This window comes from Syngnathus floridae, chromosome 2, assembly GCF_059516105.1.
Source record: "Syngnathus floridae isolate MCC-2025c chromosome 2, RoL_Sflo_1.0, whole genome shotgun sequence".
NCBI classification, from domain to species: Eukaryota; Metazoa; Chordata; class Actinopteri; order Syngnathiformes; family Syngnathidae; genus Syngnathus; species Syngnathus floridae.
The window spans coordinates 26,282,537-26,304,502 of NC_142414.1; the positions used below are offsets into that span (position 1 = coordinate 26,282,537).

Below are 21,966 nucleotides of genomic sequence, written 5' to 3' on the forward strand. Positions count from 1 at the left end.
AAAAATATGATCCAAAATCCAAAGAAACTTTCAACACATGCCAAATTTCTTTTTCAACTTTGCATCACTTTCCTTCCTTCCTTCCTTCCTTCTTTCTTTCTTTCTTTCTTTCTTTCTTTCTTTCTTTCTTTCTTTCTTTCCTTCCTTCCTTCCTTCCTTCCTTCCTTCCTTCCTTCCTTCCTTCCTTCCTTCCTTCCTTCCTTCCTTCTTTCTTTCTTTCTTTCTTTCTTTCTTTCTTTCTTTCTTTCTTTCCCTCCTTCCTTCCTTCCTTCCTTCCTTCCTCACTCGCTTGCACCTTGTGTGAGATCCCCGCTAACTCAACCATCTGGCCTCCATCAGCAGAGCACGGCATTCGGCCTCGTCATGGTCAAGGTCATGTCAGGTAGCCTCCTCACAATAATGTTTAACAACCAGGCCGCACTAACTCACCAGAAAACCGATTGTCCTCTGAACACAATCACTCACTGTTGCACTTTCCATCGTCGAAATAATCTCAGGAAGCAGGAGCAGCAGGGGAGAAACATGCTCGTATTTGATTATTTTGATTTTATGCGATTATTTGTTTTGCTAACTTGGAGGGAAGTAGCATCAGGAAGCAGTGTTAGCACGTTAGCACGTCTACCTCACATTCGAGAGGCTCCGGGTTTCAAACCTGATTCTGACTTTCCTTTGCGGAGTTTCCATGCTTGCCCCGTACTTGCGTGGGGTTTTCCTGCCACATTAAAAAAAAAAACATGCATATTAAGTTAATCGATACCTGTCAGTGGCCCATCGATGACCCGAATGAGGAAAAGCAGAATACAAAATGGATAAGTGGGCTCACCTCGGTTGTTGTCTTTGCTCTTCAGGTATGTGCGCTACTTTAACGGCCTTTTGTCGGGCCACATCAAAATCAACAACAAGCCCCTGTTCCTGCACCACGTCATCATGCACGGAATTCCCAACTTTGAGTCCAAAGGAGGTGAGGATGCGCCCTGCTAATATTTGGAGCAGTGAGAAGTAATACAAAGCTAAATGTCCCCTCTGGCTTTTTGCCCTACCCAGGCTGTCGTCCGTTTCTGAAGATTTACCAAGCGATGCAGCCCGTCTACACGTCGGGAATATAGTACGTAATTAGTAGTACCTCGTCGGTGCGGCGCGTCCTTGAACCCCTTTGTTTTTACGAGACGATCTCGTTGTTGTTCCACAGCAACGTGCAGGGAGACAGCAACACCAGCATCTGCATCACCATCGAACCGGGCCTCCTGCTAAAGGGCGACATCCTGGTGAGCCATTCCTCCTGGTTTAACCTTGTTCCTGTTTGATCTTTGTGTTGCCACACTTTCTCCGCTCACCTGCCACACAGCTCAAGTGTTACCACAAGCGCTACAGAAACCCCACCAGGGACGTTATGTTCAGGGTGCAGTTCCACACGTGCGCCATCCACGATCTGGGAGTGGTGTTTGGGAAGAGCGAATTAGATGAGACATTCAAAGGTAACACCGCCTCGGAGTTGTGTCTTGTGTGTCATCATCTGGTGGTCAATAATTACAGCCGAAATAGATTTGGAAATGTACTCATCTTTATTTATGAAACAGCATAAGACTTATTGACTGTATTAAAACTAAAAAGCGTCCAAGAACTTTGGAGTTGTGTGTTGTGTGCCACCATCTGGTGGTCAATAATAGAATTACAGCCAAAATAGATTTGGAAATTTACTCATCTTTATTTATAGAAAAGCATAAGACTTATTAACTGTATTAAAACAAAAAAGGGTCCAAGAACTTTGGTGTTATGGTAAACTCATGCGTATGACTTGTAGATATTTGAGGAACCCATCAGACACTGAGAAACTCATCTTTTTGTGCTGACCAAAACCATGTCTAATTTAAAACTATTTGGCGCCATCTGGTGGCATCAAGCATCTAAGGTCCATCGAAGGGCATAAGCTTCAATAGTCATTTTAAAAAAAAAATATATATATATATATATATATATATATATATATATTTTTTTTTTTTTTTTTTTTTTTTTTTTTTTTTAATGCGTTTTGCTCCTACCCAGTGGCACCTAGCGGTAATTACAAGTCCATTGTATTTGTGAGTTCATGTATGCATGGGGGTATATTTTTACTTCACTTTCTTTCTTTGTACAGATGACAGATTTCCTGAGTATGGCAAGGTGGAGTTTGTCTTTTCCTACGCTCCACAGAAAATCAAAGGTAGCATGTTTTTTTTTTTTTCTAACCGCCAATAATTACTGTTCCTAAATATTTGACGACATGCGTTCCTCAGGTCTGGGCCATCTGGAGAATGGGCCTAGCGTCTGCGTGGACTACAACACTCAAGATCCTCTGATCCGTTGGGACTCGTATGAGAACTTCAGTCATCGTTCTGAGGGAGCCGAGGACGACCAGCACGGTACGCGCACAACACGTCGTGTCGATCGTCATCTCATCAACCTTACTACGTCGCAACGACCCGTCTCATTTTTCTGAACGTCCTCGGAGAGACGTCGTGGTAATTGCAACGTTTCAAGAAGGTCAGCGGGAATCGCCCGAATTGCAAATTGCATCCCACTCGACAGGAAACCTCTCGTCCTGTAATTTAAGCCTCTCGGCTATCCAGTGGAGTGAAAGACTTTGTTTTTACTCGCTCTAAAAATAGTTTGACTCCTAGGATACTATCTGAGAAGTTCATGATGATGTTGGGATTCCCTGACAATGGCAGAGAATAGATTCAAAGGCACAACATCACTCATCAAGGGGTCGATGAGCGAATCCACGTCGCTTAGGCCTCCTGGCGTCGTGTTTAACACCGACTTTGTCTACGGACTTGAAAGAGCCCGGTACGAAAAAAAAATGGTGTATTTCGGAATCCTTGTCGCGTTCAATTGAAGTCAGCAGCCCCCGGCAGCATGTTTCGTATATTGTCAGCGCGCCTCGTTAGCGTTCACCTGCGCGTATCGCACGTGATTTGATTTACACGTTGAGTGCATTGCAGTTTTTACGCTAGCGTGTGTGTCAGCGTGACTTTGCTCCGCTAATATACCCCGCCCCCCCCCCCTCGGCAGCTGTCGACCTCGCTGCCACGGCGAGTCAGAAGGCCCTGCCGAACGGGCGAAACAGTTACTTTCAAATTGTCATGTGCTCGTTTTGTAAACAGAAACTCAATGCAAACATCGGATTGTTCAACACGAGAACAAATGGTTGGAAGCAAACGTGAATACGAACGAGCACAACTTTGGCGACGTTACGATGAAGCAGTGGAATTTGTTCAGAAGGCTTGAAGGCCGTCTCCCTTGTTTACAACCCCTCCCCTATTTGGCCGGGCCGAGTCGTGAAACATGTCTAGAATAGCTGGACAGTGACAGAAAGGGACACAGGCGGGCGGGCGGGGGGGCGAGGCAGACGCCGCCACCGCCGGTTTTATGTGCAGAGCCTCACAAGTCACTTGGGCTTTTGCGAGGACTGATTGAAGGAAAACTTGTGCGTTTGGAATCAGGTGAGAGTTGAGTCTTTGTTGATGTGAACGCTCGCATTTCATTCCATGCATTATCTTCCAAGCTGGTAGTCAGATGTTTAGTGTTGTTGATGTTTGGCACTGATAATAACACTGGTCAACAGCAAATTTGAATCCGAGATGGTTTACTTTACATGTACGTAAATGTGACACAGGTTTAAAAAAAATTCAGGTTTTTAATTTTTTTTATTTTTTATTTATTTATTTTTAAGTTTGACTTTATCATTATTATCATTATTATTATTATTATTATTTGACTTTATTATTATTATTATTATTATTATTATTATCATTATTATTATTTATTTGACTTTATAATTATTATTATTATATTTATTATTTGACTTTATTATTATTAGTATTAGTATTATCACTTGATGTGCAAGAGAAAAATAAATAAAATATAGTGCCATTTTGGAATCTGTGCAAAAAAATATACAGGCGTCCTGATCCGATATTGCGATCAGATATCAGTCCGAAATCAGCCAGGAAAAACAGTTTCGGTTTATATCGGTCTCCATACAAAGCAGTCCATTCCAGACTCTTGCTGTTCTTTGGAATAGTATCCCAAGTTTCTTCTAACATACGAAACGTAGCCGATATCTACCTGTACTTGAGCGACTAAAGAAACTAAATATACCGAAGCCAACTAAGTCTGCAGAAATGGAGAGCGGTGAACTATTCGAAATGCGCGCTTGGACGTGTCACACGAGAACAAAATGCTTTGAGCCCCCGGACGTGCCGCTGACAGCGCGGTGAGCCGCGGCAGCAGGTTGCCGTCGCAGCGGTCCTGGGAACCCCGCTGTGATGCTCTTCTGCTCTTGAAGCCATCTTTCTCCTCTCAATGGCTATTTTAGAGTCCACCTAACTGTCACGGCATGGAGAGAAACGGGAAGTGGACGCCATGTCTTTCACATGACATCACCCCGACTGTCGTTTCGGTCTACGTGACACCGCCGACGCTCACGTCTCGTTACCTCTAAGGAGCGAGTGACGGATGGGACGCCTGGCAGACGTGGCTCATGTCAAAGCAGACGCTGTCAGTCATATGTCACGCTGCAAACGTCTTCAAATCAAAAAAAGATTCGTGACGTATTATGAGTTGAAGATTTTCCCGTCACCTATCTGTCTGTCAAACTCGGCCGGCATGCAGACGGGTTGTCGTCACGGCGATATCAAAGCCCAATGTCACATCCAGTCGTGAGATGACATCATTGCTTGTCCTCACATTCCTGCCTGAGCCGGTCATTGTGCCGTTTAAGATATGTTGGCTTAGTGAAAAAAAAATGGTGACAGTAGCCACCTTTTTGTTTTTGACGGAAGCTTTTTTTTAATTTTATTTGTAAGCCCATTGAGATCTTGAGAAGAAGCGAGAAAACTTTTAAATGTTGAATAGTGATCATGGCTGCCTGACTTGAATACTACCAGTGATTTGAAATTTGAATTACAGTTAAATGTTTGTTTAAATTATTTTTATTAATATAAAATTAATTATTACATTTAATTTATCTTGTTTATGATAAAAGAACCAGTCAAATAATAAGAGCATTCTGAGTTACTGCGAAAATCAATTCAAGACTTTATGATAGCAAACAATAGCGACTGATATATTTTTCATTTGTTTCATTTTCCTATTTATGGTGGTGTTGTGTAAAGGCAAAATTCACCAAAAGTCACCGTCCAAATATTTCTGGACCAAAGTGCACACACGACTTTCTTCTATGTAGTCCACTTCCCAGCTGGGCTATTGACACAGCAATGGGTGCCCAACTGCTTCTATTTATAACAAACCATTAGCCACATTTGTGAAAAGGGCTTTTTAAAGGCTGCCAAGTCCGTGACGTACCGATGAGACACCCAAGCTAGCGTTTGGGAAGTGAAGTGCGCTGGCATTGAAACAAACGTCAAGGCCAACCAACGAGCAAGTGCGCCCGCCTGCCCGCCCGCCCGGGTGACTCACCTGATCTAATTTGAGGTCTGCTGCCGCTATTTAATGGCGCCCGGGGAAGGTTTTGTGTGTTCCATTTGGATTGAAAATCCCGGTGGCCATAGTTAATACCCGGCTAGAGTGCCGCCGCAGAGATTTGAGGCACTTTGACATTAATGTGAGTGATAACTGCATGTTAGGTGCCCGGCAGCGCCATTCGATCTTTTTGCGGTCACAGTCGGACGCAGGGCATGTGTTCATGTTTCAAAAGGACTTCTCAGCGCATTGTTTCTGTTTTACTTTAAGCCGCGTGACCGGCGTTATACCGTCATCCATCCATCCATTTTCTACAACCGCGTCTTCTGTTCAGGGTCACGGGGAAGCTGGAGTTGATCCCAGTTGATTTAGGGGAGAGAAGTGGCAGACATCTTGGATATTCACCGCACTTAGAATTTGCAAAAGAAATTTTCAATGGAACCTCTGAATTTGTTTATAATTCATATTGATAACATTCAATGACTTGACTTGATGATTGTAAACCATCGCTTGGATGATTTTTTTTATTTGCAAGCAAAAATCCAAGATAAGAGCCCAAGATAATTCCAGCAAATTTTGACATCTTGTGTGTTTAAAACAATCCAAATTTGCGATGGTGTTCAAAGTTAAGATATTTGAACACAAACGGTGATGCAGCACATATAGAGTGAAATTGTAACAATATTTTTTGAATAATATCTTTATCATTACATCTTAACAGGTTTGAATAATTAATTAATTAGCTTAATTCAGTGCAATGTTGGGCCTGGAACGGATTAACGTCATTTCAATTAATTTCAGTAGAGAGAGAGAGAGAGAGAGAGAGAGAGAGAGAGAGAGAGAGAGAGAGACAGTTTTTTCTGATTCTACAATGAACTGCACCAACCTAAAGTTGATTAGAAATGAAGACTATGGACATTCAAGGTGGCTTTGAAGGAAGGGCTCCATCCGCCGCCATCTGGGAGTTCTATCCAAAGTGTAGCCACTCCCCTGCTGCTGGGAAGAATCAAATGTTGGTGCAGCCCCGCCTCACTGGCGTTAAACACATTTCTAGTGATGGGAGGACACAGAGAGGGGAGCAACAGGAGAAGGTTCAAGTAAAAGATTATTTGGCCAAGTTTTTGAGAGAACCAAGGAAAATCACATCTGCAGGTGAGGAGGATGGTTTTTTTTTGGTTCCATTTCTTGATTTATGAAGCGAGTTGTGTGTCTTGCTTCCTGTTGATGTTTTGAAAGAAGCCCATCCACCATCTGTTGCACGGCACATAGCGGTCAGCTGTTGTCGGCGTACTTGTCGTGGCTTTCCGACGCTTTTTGGGGACTACTTGGGAATGTGGATGAGGTTTAAGTGTGAGAGTTTGGATTTGAACAGCGCTTTGAGGTCAGCTGTTCCTTCCATGTGTACACCACCACATTGACTTTGCGGGGCTTCTTTGGCCCATACCAGAAGTTCTACTGACAAACTTCACAGCCGAGCCGAAGGATAGTTGGAGACAGCATTTTGTCGGCGTTGTGTTTGTTGGTCAGTGTCCACCCTGCTTTCCTCAGTGACGCAATGCTAGCCCCGCCTTTAGCCCTGTAAAGTGTCTATTAATAGCGCGTGAGGCCGGTGTTGCTGGTTGCTGGGCTAAGCTTTTAAAAAAAGCCTTCCCGAGTTTCCCTGTGCTTGTACGGAGGGTTATTGACTCCTTCACAAGTTGAGCGGCAGTGCACTAGTTTTAGGTTTGATCCCTCTTTTTCTTTCTTTCAGATGTTGTTCACAGTCAAGGTCCACTTGACGGAAGCCTGTATGCGCAGATCCGAAAGAAAAACTCCCTGGAGGGAGGAGTGGTCACCATCAACGGTCTCCCAGTCCACGGAGACCCCTTGAGCGCCCCAGAGAACGCTTCGCAACACCCAAACCATCCCCTTCAACCGTCGGAGCAAACTCTTCCTGTAATCGGCCACGCCTCTCTCCCCGCCGTCGACCACACTCTGTCTGTGAGCAGCGACTCGGGAAACTCCACCGCCTCCGTCAAGACAGACCGCACCGAGGAACACAGTCAGTCCCTGCAGGTGGGATCCAGCCAGGGCAACCCGGCGCTCGGCCGCCCGTCCCTCAGCCCCCAGGAGAAGCGAGAACTCGATCAGCTTCTGAGCGGACTTGAGGCGCCTGTTCATCAGCGGCAAGCTTATTTGTCCACTTCGACCAGTCCGGGAGGCGGGGTCCGCCACCTGGTCCCTGCGCAGGTGCATGTCAACGGGGGTCACCCCAGACTAATTGCCGCCCCTTCGGCAGAAGAGCGCGAGACCGATATTCTTGATGACGAGCTTCCTAATAGCCAAGAGGGCAACAGCGTGGACAGTTTGGGCACACTCTCGTCCTTAGAGGGTCAAGCCACCCCAGGTGACCTCTACTACCAGTCGCAGGCCCCCGTCAGAAGTCAAACCGACGGCCCCTACCTTGAACGAGCTGATAAGTTGACCGAGATGCCGGTGCACGGAATACAAACGGCCGTTACCATGCAGGAGCGCAGCGCCTCCGCTTCGCCATCGGGGGGCTATAACAATTTCCAGAACGAAAGCGGAATGTATCGCTCGCAGTCCTTCGGTCACCAGCCGACGAGCAGTCCCGAGTCCAACCCCAAACGAATGCCCAGGGCCCCCGAGAGGAGCACCAGTAGCCGGGACGCTGTTCAAAGGGGACTGAGCGCTTGGCACCAGTACAGCCTCCCCGACGATCCTTTCGGCCCGCCCCTCCAGTCCACGCATAGCTTGCCACATTTTCCCTCCTCGGCGTCTCAACGGGACATCGAGCAATCCATCGAAGCGCTCAACATGCTCATGCTCGACCTGGACCCCATTAACTCGCACATGTCCAAGTCAAACAGCGCCCCCCCTGGGGAACACACCCTCAGTTCATCCCCCGTGCCCTTCTCCCAGACACTCACGAGGCCATCGTACCAAGCCGACTCGGCCATCCACGGCTACAGCTCCTCGGGGTCATTCAACAATACTTTCCATCAGCCGCTACGCGCGACCGGGAGAACTTTTGCTAACCAGAGCCCCCTTTTGGAGTCTCCGGTACACTCCCCTCAAAGGCCTAGCCCCGCTTTGCAAAATCAGAACAACACCCCGACACACACGCCCGAGCCCTACGCGCACACACGTCCAGCACAGCACCAGTTCCCCCCGGATCCAAACGTCCACCCGCCGTTCAAACCCGTCAACACGTACATGGCGGGAACGACGGTGTGTCACTCTCCGGACTTACAGGGGTCGTCTCCCTATCCGGGCTGCAGCGAGTCGTCCTCTCCGCTTCCCGCTCTCACCCCTCAACCTAAGGACACCTCCTCTTCCTCTCTGGCTCGAGAGCAGGATGCCGAGGAGGGGGCGTTGAACCTGGAGGGCCTGGTAGCTCACCGCATCGCCGGTAAGGCCAAACTGTAACGTAATCTCGTCATTGATACGAACCTCTGTGTCTTAAATGTCTCACTGGAGTCAGAGTTTAATCTGTAAAGTTCCACCTCAAGCTCCCCACGTGGGACTACGAGCAGCACGTGGTGGAGCAGATTAGAGCAGATCCGGTTACACCGGAGGAATGAGACGTACACGTATAATTAGCGCCGCAGCTAAAATGAAAATAAAAAAATCAAGCCTGCGAGTGTGAGGTAATAATAGCGGAGCGGTTTTGGAGGTCCCAGTTTTCATGAGTTCATGTTAAGGTAATCTGAATGGAAGCTCAACGCTGCCTCCTGGTGGATTCAAGTTGCACATACACCTTCTTTTAAATCTCATTTCTGTTGAACATTTCCTTTTCAGTCAGTTGCTTTTTTTTCATTTTTATTCTGTTTCTGTTGAATGGCACGCTGGTCGGACAACCCTTTCCCACCATTGCTTCTTCCTCTGCACGTCTTCTCACCTTGTTCCTCCTCTACCTTCCTTCCTTCCTTCCTGTCCACTATCCACCACCCCGACCTCCCGTCCCCCCGGCATCAGAGTACAACGCTCGTATCCAAGGCATCAGTGAAAGCATAACACCGCAACAATCTGACCGCCATCGCTCCTATTCCTTCTCTGGTTTGTCCACCGCCACTCACTTTTATTTGCTTCCATTTTTTTTTTCTCCTCACACCTCATTTGATGAACATTGGTTCCAAATTGTTTTTATGATCAGCCGTTCTGGTTGCCCACGTTATTTAATGTTGTGCGCGGGGGGGTTCAGGGGTGCGCTCCAGGGGAATGACCCCGGAAGTGAGCCAAGGTACGAGTCGGCGTCGGACCACCAGCGAGGGTCAGTACCATAGTGGCCATGACAACAGGCCAGCAACAGATTTCAGCAACACTCTGCCCCACAATGCAGGAGAAAGACCCAGAGAGGTACATTGATCAATTTCAAAGCTCAGCAGACAAAAATCCTTCATGATTATTCTGTATGTTTTTTTGTTTTTTTTTTTTCAAATTTTAATTGCTTGACTCTTTTCTGTCAGGGCACCGTGCACAGCTACCGGGAAGCATTTGAGGACAACGATATTGATAGGCTTGTCGGCAACGCTCCTGCTTTGGGAGGCTATGGTGAGAATTACCTTCAGACGTTTCCCCCCGGGGATCAATAAAGTATCTATCTATCTATCTATCTATCTATCTATCTATCTATCTATCTATCTATCTATCTATCTATCTATCTATCTATCTATCTATCTATCTATCTATCTATCTATCTATCTATCTATCTATCTATCTATCTATCTATCTACAAGTAGCAAAGACAGCAGCACTTTTATTAAAAGCCAATTTGACATATTTCAATCATAAACACACAATAACAGTCAAACAGGTCAAAGGTACATAACGTATAATTAGCCTCGAGCTACTTACTCAGTCAGCAATTTTAGTAGCAAACAAAATAAAGCTTCTGCTCACAGTCGTGAGCCTCCCACACGGATTCTTCCCCCAAATCACTTTCCCCCAAGCTAACCCCAACTAGCGTGTTATTGGTTCCCAAAATTCCACCGGCGCTTGGCCTCCATCCCGTCACCTTGAAGCTGCCACACTTCTGTCTTCCTGCTGGACATGAAGGTCTGCCGTGCTCATTCCAGGCCTCGTATGTCAAGTTCTCCTTGTCCACCCAGCGCCAGCCCCCTGGGAAGAAACGCAGACCCAGCCAGACATGCTCCATCGAGAGATTCTTCTCCAGCTGTTTCTGGATCAATAGCATCTCTGTGTGTGATGTCACGCTGGCCAAGTCGCTATGGCGCTCCCTGCAGTAGCCCAAAGCTTCCTCCCAGCACGCTTCCTCCCTTACGACAATGGCATCGAAGCAAAAAAAGGGATTCTGTGCGTCTCGGTTTGCGTCGTGAATCCAATAGTTGATCATCAAACCGGCGTCTTCCATTTGAAGACCATTCGGCTGCCCGGTTCCCCAGAGAATCGCCCATGCCGCGCCGCCCCCTGACCACATCCATTCATCTCCATCATTCCTCACCAGTCCCGTCCAGAAACTAAACACGTCGCCGCTGATTTCACGCAGTTTCCAGATTTCCTCGCGGTTCACAACCGGAGCCAGATCTGTGTGAAACTCACGGCAGTAACTCTGAGCGTGGTCCCATGTCATGCTCTCGTTCACGTAGACGTATTTTCCCAGAGTGGTGCACCACGCCTGGAGGAGCAAGATGGAGACACGTACTTGCACCATGGCAGTCATCTTCTCAGTCCTACTTGGAGATGAGCTTTCGAGAGTTTTGTTTACCTTCACGGGATTTGCATACATTTGGGATTATGTAAAAGGAACACGCAAATGTACAAAGCACCGACTTGAGTTAAAATATATTGACAGAAAATATCTTTTGGTAAAAATCACCTGTAACTTTGCTCTTTCTGTCTCTCTGCAGCTCGTTCGCCAGCAGGCTGGATGCCAGCAGCAGGAATGAATCAAAAAGGTGCAGCAGGTAAGGAAAAGTTTGGCTTTGGTAAAGGTTTCAGAGCATTTTGCATCTCTGCTGCCTTCTGGTGTTTAAAATAGTTACTGCTTCTCCTCAACTAATGGGCTTTTTTTTTATTGTTCCTTGCTTTTGTGCATCGACTTCCGTTTTCAAAATGGTTCCTTGTGTTCCTTTCCCCTGATCAGACTCTGCTTTCAGTCATGGAGAACAAGGTAAAGTATTTTATTTTTCCCCCAGTTTTTCTTCTTAGAATGTGATTTGTGTCTTGTGCAAGACTATTATTCAATCACATTGAATCATATTCTTTTTATTTCCCACGACTTAATGTATTTTTCATGCAATGCAGAGAATCGTGGTTTTGTGGAATTTAGAGCACAACAATTCAGCGCTCCGCTGACCTCCGGAAGTCCTGTCCACAGCCCCGACGGGTGCGTATCGACGTACGACTGAAAACTCACGTGCTGAGAAAGTAGCGGAAAAGCTCATTGCTATACGTCCAAGCCTCTGATTTGAAAACAGATACAAGAACATCATAAAGTCTTCCTGAGCTACGAATTACTCAAATCTGGCCACAATTACACATTCATTCTTCAATTTATATATTTAATTAATATGAATAATCAATAGGCTGAGGGATGGATGGGGATGACTTCTGATGTTTATTTTTTATGTTGATATATTTGTATTCATCTATGTAGCCATCCAATCTTCTTGTTTTTCTCCATCAAAAGGAGATATGGCTCACCAGACCACAGCACAGCAGCATTTTACCCGCACACGCACGCCTCCCCTGATGGCTCCCAGGTCAACATCATGGGCGTCCACACCGTCCCCGGCAGCCCCAACACCCTCCACCGCACAGTGGCCACCAACACCCCCCCGAGCCCCGCCCTCCAAAGACGCCTCGGCCAAGCCAGTCCTGCGACGGTCAGACGCACCCCTCCAGCCGGCGGCGGCAGCATCCCATCCAGTCCGTTAATTGGGCGAAACCCCAAAACAAGCGGTTCCAGCGTGCCGCCCGCCAGCCCCCTGATAGGCCGGCGAACGGCGGCGGGGGGCCACGGTACCCCAGATGAGTTGGGGGCCACGTCTCGTCAAGCTCAGCCTCCGTCCACGCCCGCCTTCCCCGTCTCCCCCCAGCTGCCGGTGAAGAGGCACGCAAGCAGCGGGGACGCAGACAGGACAGACGGCAAGAACCTAGCGGCCGAGGCTGGGTCCAACTTGACCGGGACTTACCCAGACACGTCCAAGTCCATCTATGGTGAGGCACAGTAGGTTTTTTTTTCTTTGTCCCTGACAACGTTCATAATTTCACTCTGTCAACAACAGATGGCTATCCGGACATCAAGATGAACGTTAAGTTTGTCCAAGACACATCCAAGTTCTGGTACAAGCCCGACATCTCCCGAGAGCAAGGTGACACCGGGAGTTCTGCGCGCACTCCCGTCAGTGCCGTGTCGTAGACTTGACTCTCGTTTTTTTTTTCCTTTCAGCCATTAACGTGCTGAAGGACCGCGAGCCCGGCGCCTTCGTCATCAGGGACAGCCACTCCTTCCGTGGGGCTTACGGTCTTGCCTTGAAGGTGGCTTGCCCGCCACCGACGGTACAACAAAGCAAAAAAGGTACAATCTGGCTCCCTGAATGAATAAATAAATAAACACACACAAATAAATTATAATAATAATTAATAATATTAATGAATAATTTATAGAATTAATTTAAATAAAATGAATGCATGAATTAATTATTAATTAAATAATTTCAAATGAACGAATAAATGAATAAAACACATTTAACATGCTGTCTTGTACATCTAGCTGCTGATCTGACCACCGAGCTGGTGAGACATTTCCTGATTGAGACGAGCCCCAAAGGTGTCCGCCTGAAGGGTTGTCCCAATGAGCCTTACTTCGGTGAGTGCAGCCGTCGCGACTTGAGCGTCTCGCCACGGACCCCACTCACACACGCTTCCACCCCAGGTTGTCTCTCTGCGCTGGTTTACCAACACTCCATGACCCCTTTGGCGCTGCCCTGCAAGCTCATGATCCCCACCAAAGGTAAAATTGCAAACATAAATAATCTTTCCTCAGCTGCATGAGATGCTTCAAATGTGCTCGCTTTGTCCAGACCCGAACGAAGAAGCGCTGGAGCTGGCCACACCTACCGACCCCGTCGTGGAGCTTTTGAAACAAGGAACAGGTAACCGCCTCCTTTCGGGTATAAGCAGAACGAGGGAAGGTGGAGCTCCATCGATATGGTCATCCACTTTGCCTCACAGTGTCACCTCTACTTTACAGTTCAGAAGGTTCCGGAGGAGGCTCACGGTAATTACCGCACCGCTTCCATTTTTGGTGCTAGCTAGCGCCTGTTGGCTTGCATCAGATAATCTGACGGTGAGCTCCGCTTTTTTTGGCTTCCAGCGTCCAACGTGCTCTACATCAACTCTGTGGACATGGAGTCCTTGACCGGCCCTCAAGCCATCGCCAAGGCCATCAGTCAGACGCTGGCGACCAATCCTCTGCCCGCCGCTACCGTCGTCCACTGTAAAGTGTCCTCGCAGGGGATCATGCTCACAGACAGTCACAGGAAGTAAGTGCAGGAAGTCTGCAAACATTTGCAAAAGTCGAAAAAAGCCAACGTTTTTCCTTTCTGCAGGATTTTCTTCAGGCGGCATTATCCACTAAGCACCATAACCTACTGTGACATCGACCCGCAGGACAGAAGGTATGACTTCATAGCAACGTCAATCAAATTGACGTGCCGTCACAATAGTAAAACGTCTACATTTGTAGATTGCAATTCAGAAAATCTTATTTAGCCCCACGGGAAAAATTACAACAAATAGCTACTAGGTAAATGAAGTAAAATAAATAATATAAATATAAATAAATATAAATTAATTCATATATATATTATGACAAAAATCATCATAAATCATATATGTAATGATAATAACAAATCTAAAAACATAATCTAAAGGTCAATAATAATATTTTTTATATTTTTTTAAACTAAAAAGAACATTTTTACATTTTTGAGTGTTAGCCAGTAGCTACAGCGTGAGCCGTAATCAATTGTAATCAAGCGAGGCTAATTTGCTAACTCACTATTTCCCAATTACATAAAGAGTCACAATTTTTTATTATTTTTTTTAAATGGAAAATGTTGCAAAAGAATTTGGCTTGGGAGAGTAATTCAGTCATTTATTTGCACAGGTGGGGCCAAGAGAGTGGCTGCTCACTAAAGTAAGTATTCTCAGCATTCTCGTGACTGGTGTCCATTTTGTGCACGAGCAAAAACGCAGGCGTGTGTTTTCTCTCAGGCTTTTTGGCTTCGTGGCGAGGAAACAAGGAAGCACAACAGACAATGTCAGCCACCTGTTTGCCGAGCTGGACCCTGATCAGCCGGCCTCGGCTATCGTCAGCTTTGTCTCCAAAATGATGAGGCGGTGAAACACACGCCCGGATGGCGGCCATTTTGAAAATCCATCATTTTGCTGTCTTTCTGTCTCTGGGATTCGACGATCTCCTCTTCTTTTTTTAATTTAATTAATTTATATATCTGTACTTTCTGCCTTTCTGGTTTGGTGTGTTGGAAGCGTCATTTTTTTTTTTTTGCGAGAGGTTTTATGAACTTGTGCGAGGATGTGCCAATGTGAGCGTGCAAATGTGACAAACGCGGAGGCCGCGTGACTCAAACGCGGACACGAGAGCGAATGAAACCAGGGAAGTTGGGTGTGAAGATACGCGAGGCTCGGATGTTTCAGGGTGTTTTCACGTTTTTCTCGATTGATTTACCAAAGGTAGACGCAATACAAGCGCGAGAATGACGTAGCGATGAAGCCATTCTTATTCTTTCCGTCTTTAAAAGATGTACCGATGGACACACACAAAAAAAGAAAAGAAGTCGTTTCTTCTTGACATTGTCTTCAGGAAAAAAAAAAAAAAAAAATGTTGGCCTTGATGGCTTTTGGCAAAATATTGTCTGAAGACCTTATGCATGTTAGCTTGACCTTTAAGCTCGGTTCTTCTACCTTCCACGCGTCCTTGTGGAGTTCTTAGCGTGAACTTTTCTGGTTCTGCTGTGTGTTTGAAAGGGCTCTTCGGTGAACGGCGACTGATCTAAACTGCACATTGCAGACCAGAACCCCCCCCACCCCTCCAAAAAAAAGAAAAACGGCACACACATCAAGTTCCGTGCATTTTCACCGACCACACCCCCAACCCCCCACCCCCCCCTTTTTCGTGCAAGACGCTTGACTGGTGACTTTGACAGATTGTCCACAGGGTAGGACGCTCGTCACGGAATGATTCCGGAAAGCCCCCTCCAGGACGCCGAACCCGGACCTATGCACTGTTCCTCCTGCATGCTCTTTCTCCTTCGAGGCGACGAAAAAATTCGAAGACCTCGTAGACATCGAGGCCATCTGACTCGTGGAAAAACCGCATGAAGTAGAATTTTTTTGCTCATGCCCTCAACGAAATATAGACAACCCATTTTTGAAGTAGTCAAACGATGGTGATACGCTATATTTTTATTTTTAATTGTTGGCCCGATGGACTTGTCTCCCTTTCGTTCCCCACTGTGCTGTCACAAAACACGTTTGGATATTTTTAGCGGAGAAAAAAAAACACAACGGGAGTATTCACACTGTGCGCAGTTGCACAAGCGCGAGCATCTACAACGAGAGGATAGCTTACATATGTACATAGATGAACTACTTTGAAAGGTGACTTAGCGAAAAGTATTTATTTTTGTTGCTTTGGTCCCTCATGAGTACTCATTATGCATATATTGTACAGTCTAGATAAAGAAATGGGTTCAGGAAAAAAAAATCTACTTATTTTGGCTAATGATTTCAAAGTCTGCGGATTTTGACATGTTTGAATATATGGTGTACATTTCTTTGTACGTGTATTTGTTTCGGCTCGTCTCGTTTGTCATCTTGGCAAAAAAAAAAAAAAAGCCGTGTAGCGGACTTGCATGGACTGAACGAGTTTGCTGATGGGAAAACAATTTAGAACAGATTGTAGTTGATAGAACATTACAGATTTAAAAAAAAAAAAAAAAAGATGTGCAAGGGAAAAGAGGCCAAGCTCAAATGCAATACAAAAACTGTGTGCCCATGACAGTTATGATTTTTGCCAAAGAGTCACACGAGCTGCTTTTTTTTTTTGTCTTGCTTCCATTTTACATGCAAAATATTACACAGGGAGCTTTACGTTTATGCACTGAGACATTTTTTGACGTCTTCTTTTAAACATATGCCCGGAGGGGAAAGAAAAGAAAAAAAAAAAGATGCCTGCTGCGTACATGAAGCACTTAACTTGACAAAGCAGCAGAGAAGCAACATGCAAAATACTCTTCCAAGGCTTCATCATCAGACCTCCCGGACGCCACTCATTTATTTTTGTTACTTTTATTTTTTTTCCCCCCAGACAGACATCTTGTTCCGTTGTGTTCTAAGGAAGCAGAGCCGTGCAGTTGGCTCCTATCCAACAAAGCATTTTTATAAAAGTCCTAGAAAGCGTCCATAAAGTCATTTCAGCTGTATTAATGTGAAAAAAGACACTCGGATTGTGTTTGCGCTTATCATCTTCATTTTTATCATTACGGCTTACCTAAAGGATTAAAAAAAAAAAAAAAAAACACATTAAAGCAATACAAGTCTGTTACATGTCTGTATATGCATGTGTGTCGTTATTTGTTTTGGTCTCCAATTGGGGGCGCCGTCCAGTCGGCGCTTTTGGCTTGATGGAGGACACCTGCTGCAAATAAATTACTCAGCAGCACTGGAAAGACTTGCAGCTGATGTGTTGCTACTTTCCATACACGCAAAAATCAACTTCACACTGACAGTCTTGCACAATACAATTTTCTGGTCAAACTTAACCAGTTCTTAAATTTCTAAGGAATTTTAAAAAAAAGTCAAAATACAATGGATGTTTATGTGCTTGTAAAAAAACACATCTCAAATCATATTAAGTTAAATATAAATGCTATTCACTTCATCCTGAAAAAATACTGTAATGTTCATTTTAATGAGATGCAGTTTTACAGATAATGACCGTTTTGTCTCATGACATCAATGAAATGCTGCTCCTTCTAAATGTATGATTGAACGTCATCACGTAAATTGTAATTATAACGCATTTGCATGAGCAGCACCCTGGACAGCGCTTCTTTCCTGCCCCTCCCCTTTAAGTGACCCACGTTGCTGGTCGAGCCTGTTTACCTGTTGCTCGACTCGTGTAGGACTTCCGCCTTTGAGATTTGGCTACGCCTGACCTGCTCGTGTTTGCTTCGTTCTTTGTCCAGGTATGACCTTTTCTGCCTAACGCCCTACCACGTCACAGTAATGAAACAAATTCTCAAATTTCCAGAAGTCCCTGAATACCCCCCCCCGTCATTTTTATTTTATTTGTAGTTCATCTATTAACCACTAAGAGATTGTGTGTGATATACTGTAATTTTATTGAGTAAGCAATTCACAAGCGTAATCCAAATGATCCAATGATCTTTTTTTTTGTCTCCCTTCTGTTTGCCTTCATAAGCTTCCAGGATGACATGAAAAAAGATTAATTAAAAAATAGTTTACATTGAATAATAGATCTATTTTAACAGCCATACATTTTTTTAAGCGTTCCAAGCAATTTGAAAGCGTAGCTCGATAGAAAAATATAAACATTTAGAATTCCTGTACAAGACCAAATGAACACTGTAGAATTGAGATAAAAAAATAAATGAATAAAATTGATACTGGAAACACGAGCCTCAATCTAAGCAAATATTTCTAGGATCTGATAAATAAAAAAAACATTTGAAAATGGAAAGTGAGCCCAACCATCATAAAATACACTTCACAGCAAAAGTGATGGGGGGAAAAAAATAAAATAAAATATCTCAATTAAAAAAAATAATAAATACATAAAATATACTAAATTTAACAGCAAACATGATGGAGGGGAAATATTAAATTAAAAAAATATCCAAATAAAAAAAAAAATACTTAAAATATACTTCACTTCACAGCAAACGTGATGGGGAAAAATATTAAATTAAAAAAATCACAATTAAAAAAATTTAACAATAATTACAATTCACAGATCTTCCCCTCGGGTTCTTTTGCAGCCTGCGTCGACGCCTTGTTGTTCTTCCACTGAATTGTGGCATCGCCGCATTCCAAGTGGAGAAATCCTGAGAAAGAGGAAAAGTTTGATTGGTTATCCAAAAAGTTTCCCGCTCTGGCGTCAGACCAAAACAAGCTTACGTTTATGCGCCGGGTGTTTCATTTCCCCTCCGCCCTTCCTGGAGCTGTCAATTGAGGACATGTAGAAGACTTCTACCTCCCTGCTGCTTCTCTTACTTGCAGATGACGCACTGTAAGCATCCAAATGTTTTTATCTCAAAGATGACTTTTTGCCAACGTGACCACCTACTAGCTGACGGTCTCGTCATCATCCTCATCTCGTTTCCTTTTCCCGACGTTGCTTTTCGGCAAGGAAGCGAGGCTGCTGATGGTGATGACCGACTGGTCCAACATCCTGGGCCCGGTAGCGTGATCCCCACAGGTGAAGCTCGACGTGCTCCAAAGGTCTTTGTTCTGACATGTTCGACCCATCTCCATGCAGTCGCGCCAGAGTTTGACGCTGGAGGAGAAGCAAGCGGGGAGTCGGACATTGTCGCGGAGAAACACGAGAAACACGGTTGCTCTTACTAAGCACTGTTTGGGAATTTTCCATCAAAGTGGCTCATGGTCACAAACGGGTGCTCCAGAATTTGGCACGGCCTGGACCTTTTGCTCGGGTCCATCTGAAGCATTGTGGCGACAACGTTCACGAAGCTCTCCAGGTCGCACTGCATGGCGCGCCAGTCCTCGTCGCTGCAGTTGATAGGTCGCACGAAATGAACCTAAGAAGGAAAAACGTTCTTCTCAAACTGCAGCCGTAAAAACGCACGGTGGGGATGAACGAACCTCCAGCAGATCTGACAGTTTGTTCAAAGATTGAGTTCCGTCGTACGTTGTGACCATTTCGGCTCTGTTCTGAAGCCGGGAAACACCCGTGTCAAAACCGGAGCACCAAAGTTGAGCAAGAACATCATAGGAGCTACCTTCAACCTCCATTTCTTGGCTTTCTTGCGGAAGAAGCAGGAAGTGAATATTCCGGCGTCGAGGAGGCTGGCCGGTAGTTTTCCGAGTGTGGTGCTGATCTGCGACAGCTGTGACATCGATGGTTATATTGGAGATCTGAAGCTCTTCGTGAATCCGTGTCACGCTTACCATGCTGTACTCATCCGAGCCGGCAAACAGAGCTCGACCGAGCAGAAGCTCCACGGCGACGCAGCCCAGAGACCAAACGTCGATGGCTTCCGTGCACTCGTGTCCGAGCAGCACCTCGGGGCATCTTGGAAAAGGAGATGTCACACTTTATCGTGTTGAAGCAGAACTGACGGATCCAAATAGGACTCACCGGTACCACATGCTCTGCACTGTCATTCCTCGCGATAACTCCGAGGCGTGCAGAGCCAAACCAAAGTCGATCACCTTCACCTTCAGCGGCAATTGCAAGTGGTCCACCACCATGATGTTGTCCGGCTTCAGATCGCAATGGACGATGCCCACACTCTTCAGGAACTGCAGCGCTGTTGTCAACTAGAACATCAGATGATATTAGATCCCACTTAAGCCATACAAAGTGAAAAATTGGTTCTCCAAAAGGTAATGCTCAATGCTGCCACATAGTGGATGGGAGGTCAAAGTGTCTCAAACGGCATGCCTGGTCTTCAGTGAAGCTAACACTGACTGTGGCAGGAACCAGGCCAGAACTTCTTGCTGTGAGTGAAGGCTTGAGGAAGCACCCATCAAATTTGGTGTGGGTCCAAATCAGTAGAATCTACAAAAGTGGACTGATTTGTGTTCTACTACTTCCACACTGCATTTGTTTGGACCAGCGTTCACCGCAGCCAATAAGTCATGTGTTGCTGGTTGCCAAGTAACCAAACAGGAAGTAGCCTGGTGTTCTGGCATTTGGTTGGAGGTAAGGAAGACTGCTGGGTAAGATCTATTTGTTGCATCTGTGGACTGCGACACCATCACTGGAAGCAACATCTGACACATCTCAGTGGGGCTATGTCAAGAAGATAGTGGCTAAACCCCGCCTCCTGTGCCACCACGCCAACTCGTTGGTAGAACGTACCCCATGAATAGTTTCAACGACGTCACGCTTTGTTTTGGATGGTGCAAAAGGCTTTTATATTGCTTCTTCAAAGATTAGCGACATCACTGCCTGCATCGGAACAGAATTTGTTATATTTGACTAAGTGTCAAACCTGCTGCAGAACGGGCCGGATCTCCATCAGCGACAACGGGAGGCGCCACTTGAGAAGTTGATGCAAACTCATGTCGAGCTTCTCAAACTCCAAGCAAAACTGCCCCTGGAAAGTGAAGGAGTCATTCCAGCAGACGATGTTGAACCGGTCCGAGCCGTGTTCCTTCAGCTCGATCAGAACCCGCTCCTGGAATGCAAATTTCAAAAGTCACATGCAGTCAAGTCGGGCTAACCTTGTGACACCCACCTCATCCTTGGCGTCCTCCATCTTGCTACTGTCCTTGATCACCTTCAAAGCCACCGTCTCGCCCGATGACATCTTCCTGCACTGGACCACCTCGCCAAACGACCCGGCCCCTAAAAGTTCCTCCATCATGTAGCTGCAGGTGGGAGAGGAGATCTGGCACTCCACGGTCACCGGAAAGTTGGAACACTCCATCCTCGGGTTCCTCACACTGAGAGGAGCTCGGAACGTGCTCGATCCATGGCTCTGACCGTTGGTGCACCGTCGAATCTGGAGCGCAGTTGTCAAATTTGCTTGGAAACTTTCAACACGGTTCTGATGACTTGCTAAAGGTCAGTGAAAGTTCCAACGAAAGCATTAACAATATTTCTATTTAATAAACACGCTTACCTGTCAAGTCACTTGAACATTTGCTCAAGTGAGATGTTTTAAAAGTCAAATAGACATATATTAAAGACATTTAACAATTCAAACCTAAAACGGTTCAAAATAATACAAGAAATAGTCATCTAAGGCAAAAACCAGCAGTAAAGAAGAATCTTTGTGACATCATAGTTATGTGACCTGCGCCTTTGCGACAACCACAAAGAATAAAGACGTGTCAATTAGCCCCGCTGACGATTGTATCCATGGTGACCAAATCCCAAACAGAATAATCAGAACTTGATCAAACAGTACAGGCAGTCTCACTTTTGGACTCCTCCCTATAAATCTTTGTAGGACTTACATAATCGATAACATGTCAAAGCATAACATGGCCTTTTTTTATTTATTTTAATTTTTTGGAAGTGACTAAAGCCCTCCTGCTTCAAACTGACACCAAACTATTTCTTTTGCATTCAATCAAAATAAAATTACATCCCATAAAACTAGTTGTATTAACTCATTCACTGCCAACCCAGTTAATATATCTTTTTTTATGTTGAAGTTTATTTTTGAACATGAGATCAACCAAACACAAAATCATTTTTTTCATATTTTCACATAATTTCATGTTATGCCAAGAAGA

General features: G+C 45.3%; 3 protein-coding genes across 9 annotated transcripts in view; 1 reads left to right on the forward strand and 2 right to left on the reverse strand.

Annotated features, from left to right (window-relative positions):
- tns1a (tensin 1a) overlaps window positions 1-17,061 on the forward strand; it is a 41,463-nt gene extending 24,402 nt beyond the window's left edge. For 6 of the 7 annotated variants that reach the window (XM_088364556.1, XM_088364565.1, XM_088364570.1 and 3 more), the window contains 24 exons: window positions 849-961; window positions 1,045-1,105; window positions 1,190-1,265; window positions 1,346-1,475; window positions 2,135-2,200; window positions 2,274-2,399; window positions 7,214-8,875; window positions 9,442-9,522; window positions 9,668-9,822; window positions 9,933-10,017; window positions 11,334-11,390; window positions 11,570-11,596; window positions 11,731-11,812; window positions 12,116-12,645; window positions 12,714-12,800; window positions 12,878-13,006; window positions 13,202-13,297; window positions 13,364-13,441; window positions 13,512-13,583; window positions 13,682-13,708; window positions 13,805-13,973; window positions 14,040-14,108; window positions 14,600-14,629; window positions 14,707-17,061. In XM_088364556.1, the coding sequence (XP_088220682.1) occupies window positions 849-961; window positions 1,045-1,105; window positions 1,190-1,265; window positions 1,346-1,475; window positions 2,135-2,200; window positions 2,274-2,399; window positions 7,214-8,875; window positions 9,442-9,522; window positions 9,668-9,822; window positions 9,933-10,017; window positions 11,334-11,390; window positions 11,570-11,596; window positions 11,731-11,812; window positions 12,116-12,645; window positions 12,714-12,800; window positions 12,878-13,006; window positions 13,202-13,297; window positions 13,364-13,441; window positions 13,512-13,583; window positions 13,682-13,708; window positions 13,805-13,973; window positions 14,040-14,108; window positions 14,600-14,629; window positions 14,707-14,836 (4,138 nt within the window). In that variant the 3' untranslated portion in view covers window positions 14,837-17,061. The remainder of the gene's footprint in view (window positions 1-848; window positions 962-1,044; window positions 1,106-1,189; window positions 1,266-1,345; window positions 1,476-2,134; window positions 2,201-2,273; window positions 2,400-7,213; window positions 8,876-9,441; window positions 9,523-9,667; window positions 9,823-9,932; window positions 10,018-11,333; window positions 11,391-11,569; window positions 11,597-11,730; window positions 11,813-12,115; window positions 12,646-12,713; window positions 12,801-12,877; window positions 13,007-13,201; window positions 13,298-13,363; window positions 13,442-13,511; window positions 13,584-13,681; window positions 13,709-13,804; window positions 13,974-14,039; window positions 14,109-14,599; window positions 14,630-14,706) is intronic. The other variant, XM_088364576.1, reaches the window with a different exon arrangement.
- LOC148402867 (lymphocyte antigen 75-like) lies at window positions 10,312-11,146 on the reverse strand. The gene has a single exon (XM_088364605.1). The coding sequence runs from the start codon at window positions 11,144-11,146 to the stop codon at window positions 10,334-10,336; it is 813 nt and encodes a 270-aa protein (XP_088220731.1). The 3' UTR covers window positions 10,312-10,333.
- Window positions 17,062-17,834: 773 nt separating the features above from the next.
- Window positions 17,835-21,618, reverse strand: LOC148402868 (homeodomain-interacting protein kinase 2-like). The gene is made up of 11 exons (XM_088369433.1): window positions 21,348-21,618; window positions 20,961-21,227; window positions 20,715-20,900; window positions 19,856-20,037; window positions 19,666-19,789; window positions 19,497-19,604; window positions 19,360-19,428; window positions 19,102-19,295; window positions 18,824-19,033; window positions 18,655-18,764; window positions 17,835-18,581 (listed from the first exon to the last, which is right to left on the reverse strand). The coding sequence occupies exons 2-11, from the start codon at window positions 21,150-21,152 to the stop codon at window positions 18,478-18,480; spliced, it is 1,479 nt and encodes a 492-aa protein (XP_088225559.1). The 5' UTR covers window positions 21,153-21,227; window positions 21,348-21,618; the 3' UTR covers window positions 17,835-18,477.
- Window positions 21,619-21,966: the final 348 nt, after the last annotated feature.

Bases quoted from the DNA above. Each gene is read 5' to 3' on its own strand.
- LOC148402868 (XM_088369433.1), bottom strand. From the start codon at position 21,152: ATGGAGTGTTCCAACTTTCCGGTGACCGTGGAGTGCCAGATCTCCTCT. The intron at 19,790-19,855 runs GTGAGTCCTATT...TCCTTTTCCAAG, and splicing joins GTGCAGAGCATGTGGTACCG to ATGCCCCGAGGTGCTGCTCG. The intron at 19,296-19,359 runs GTTCGTTCATCC...TTTCCTTCTTAG, and splicing joins AACTGTCAGATCTGCTGGAG to GTTCATTTCGTGCGACCTAT.
- LOC148402867 (XM_088364605.1), bottom strand. From the start codon at position 11,146: ATGACTGCCATGGTGCAAGTACGTGTCTCCATCTTGCTCCTCCAGGCG.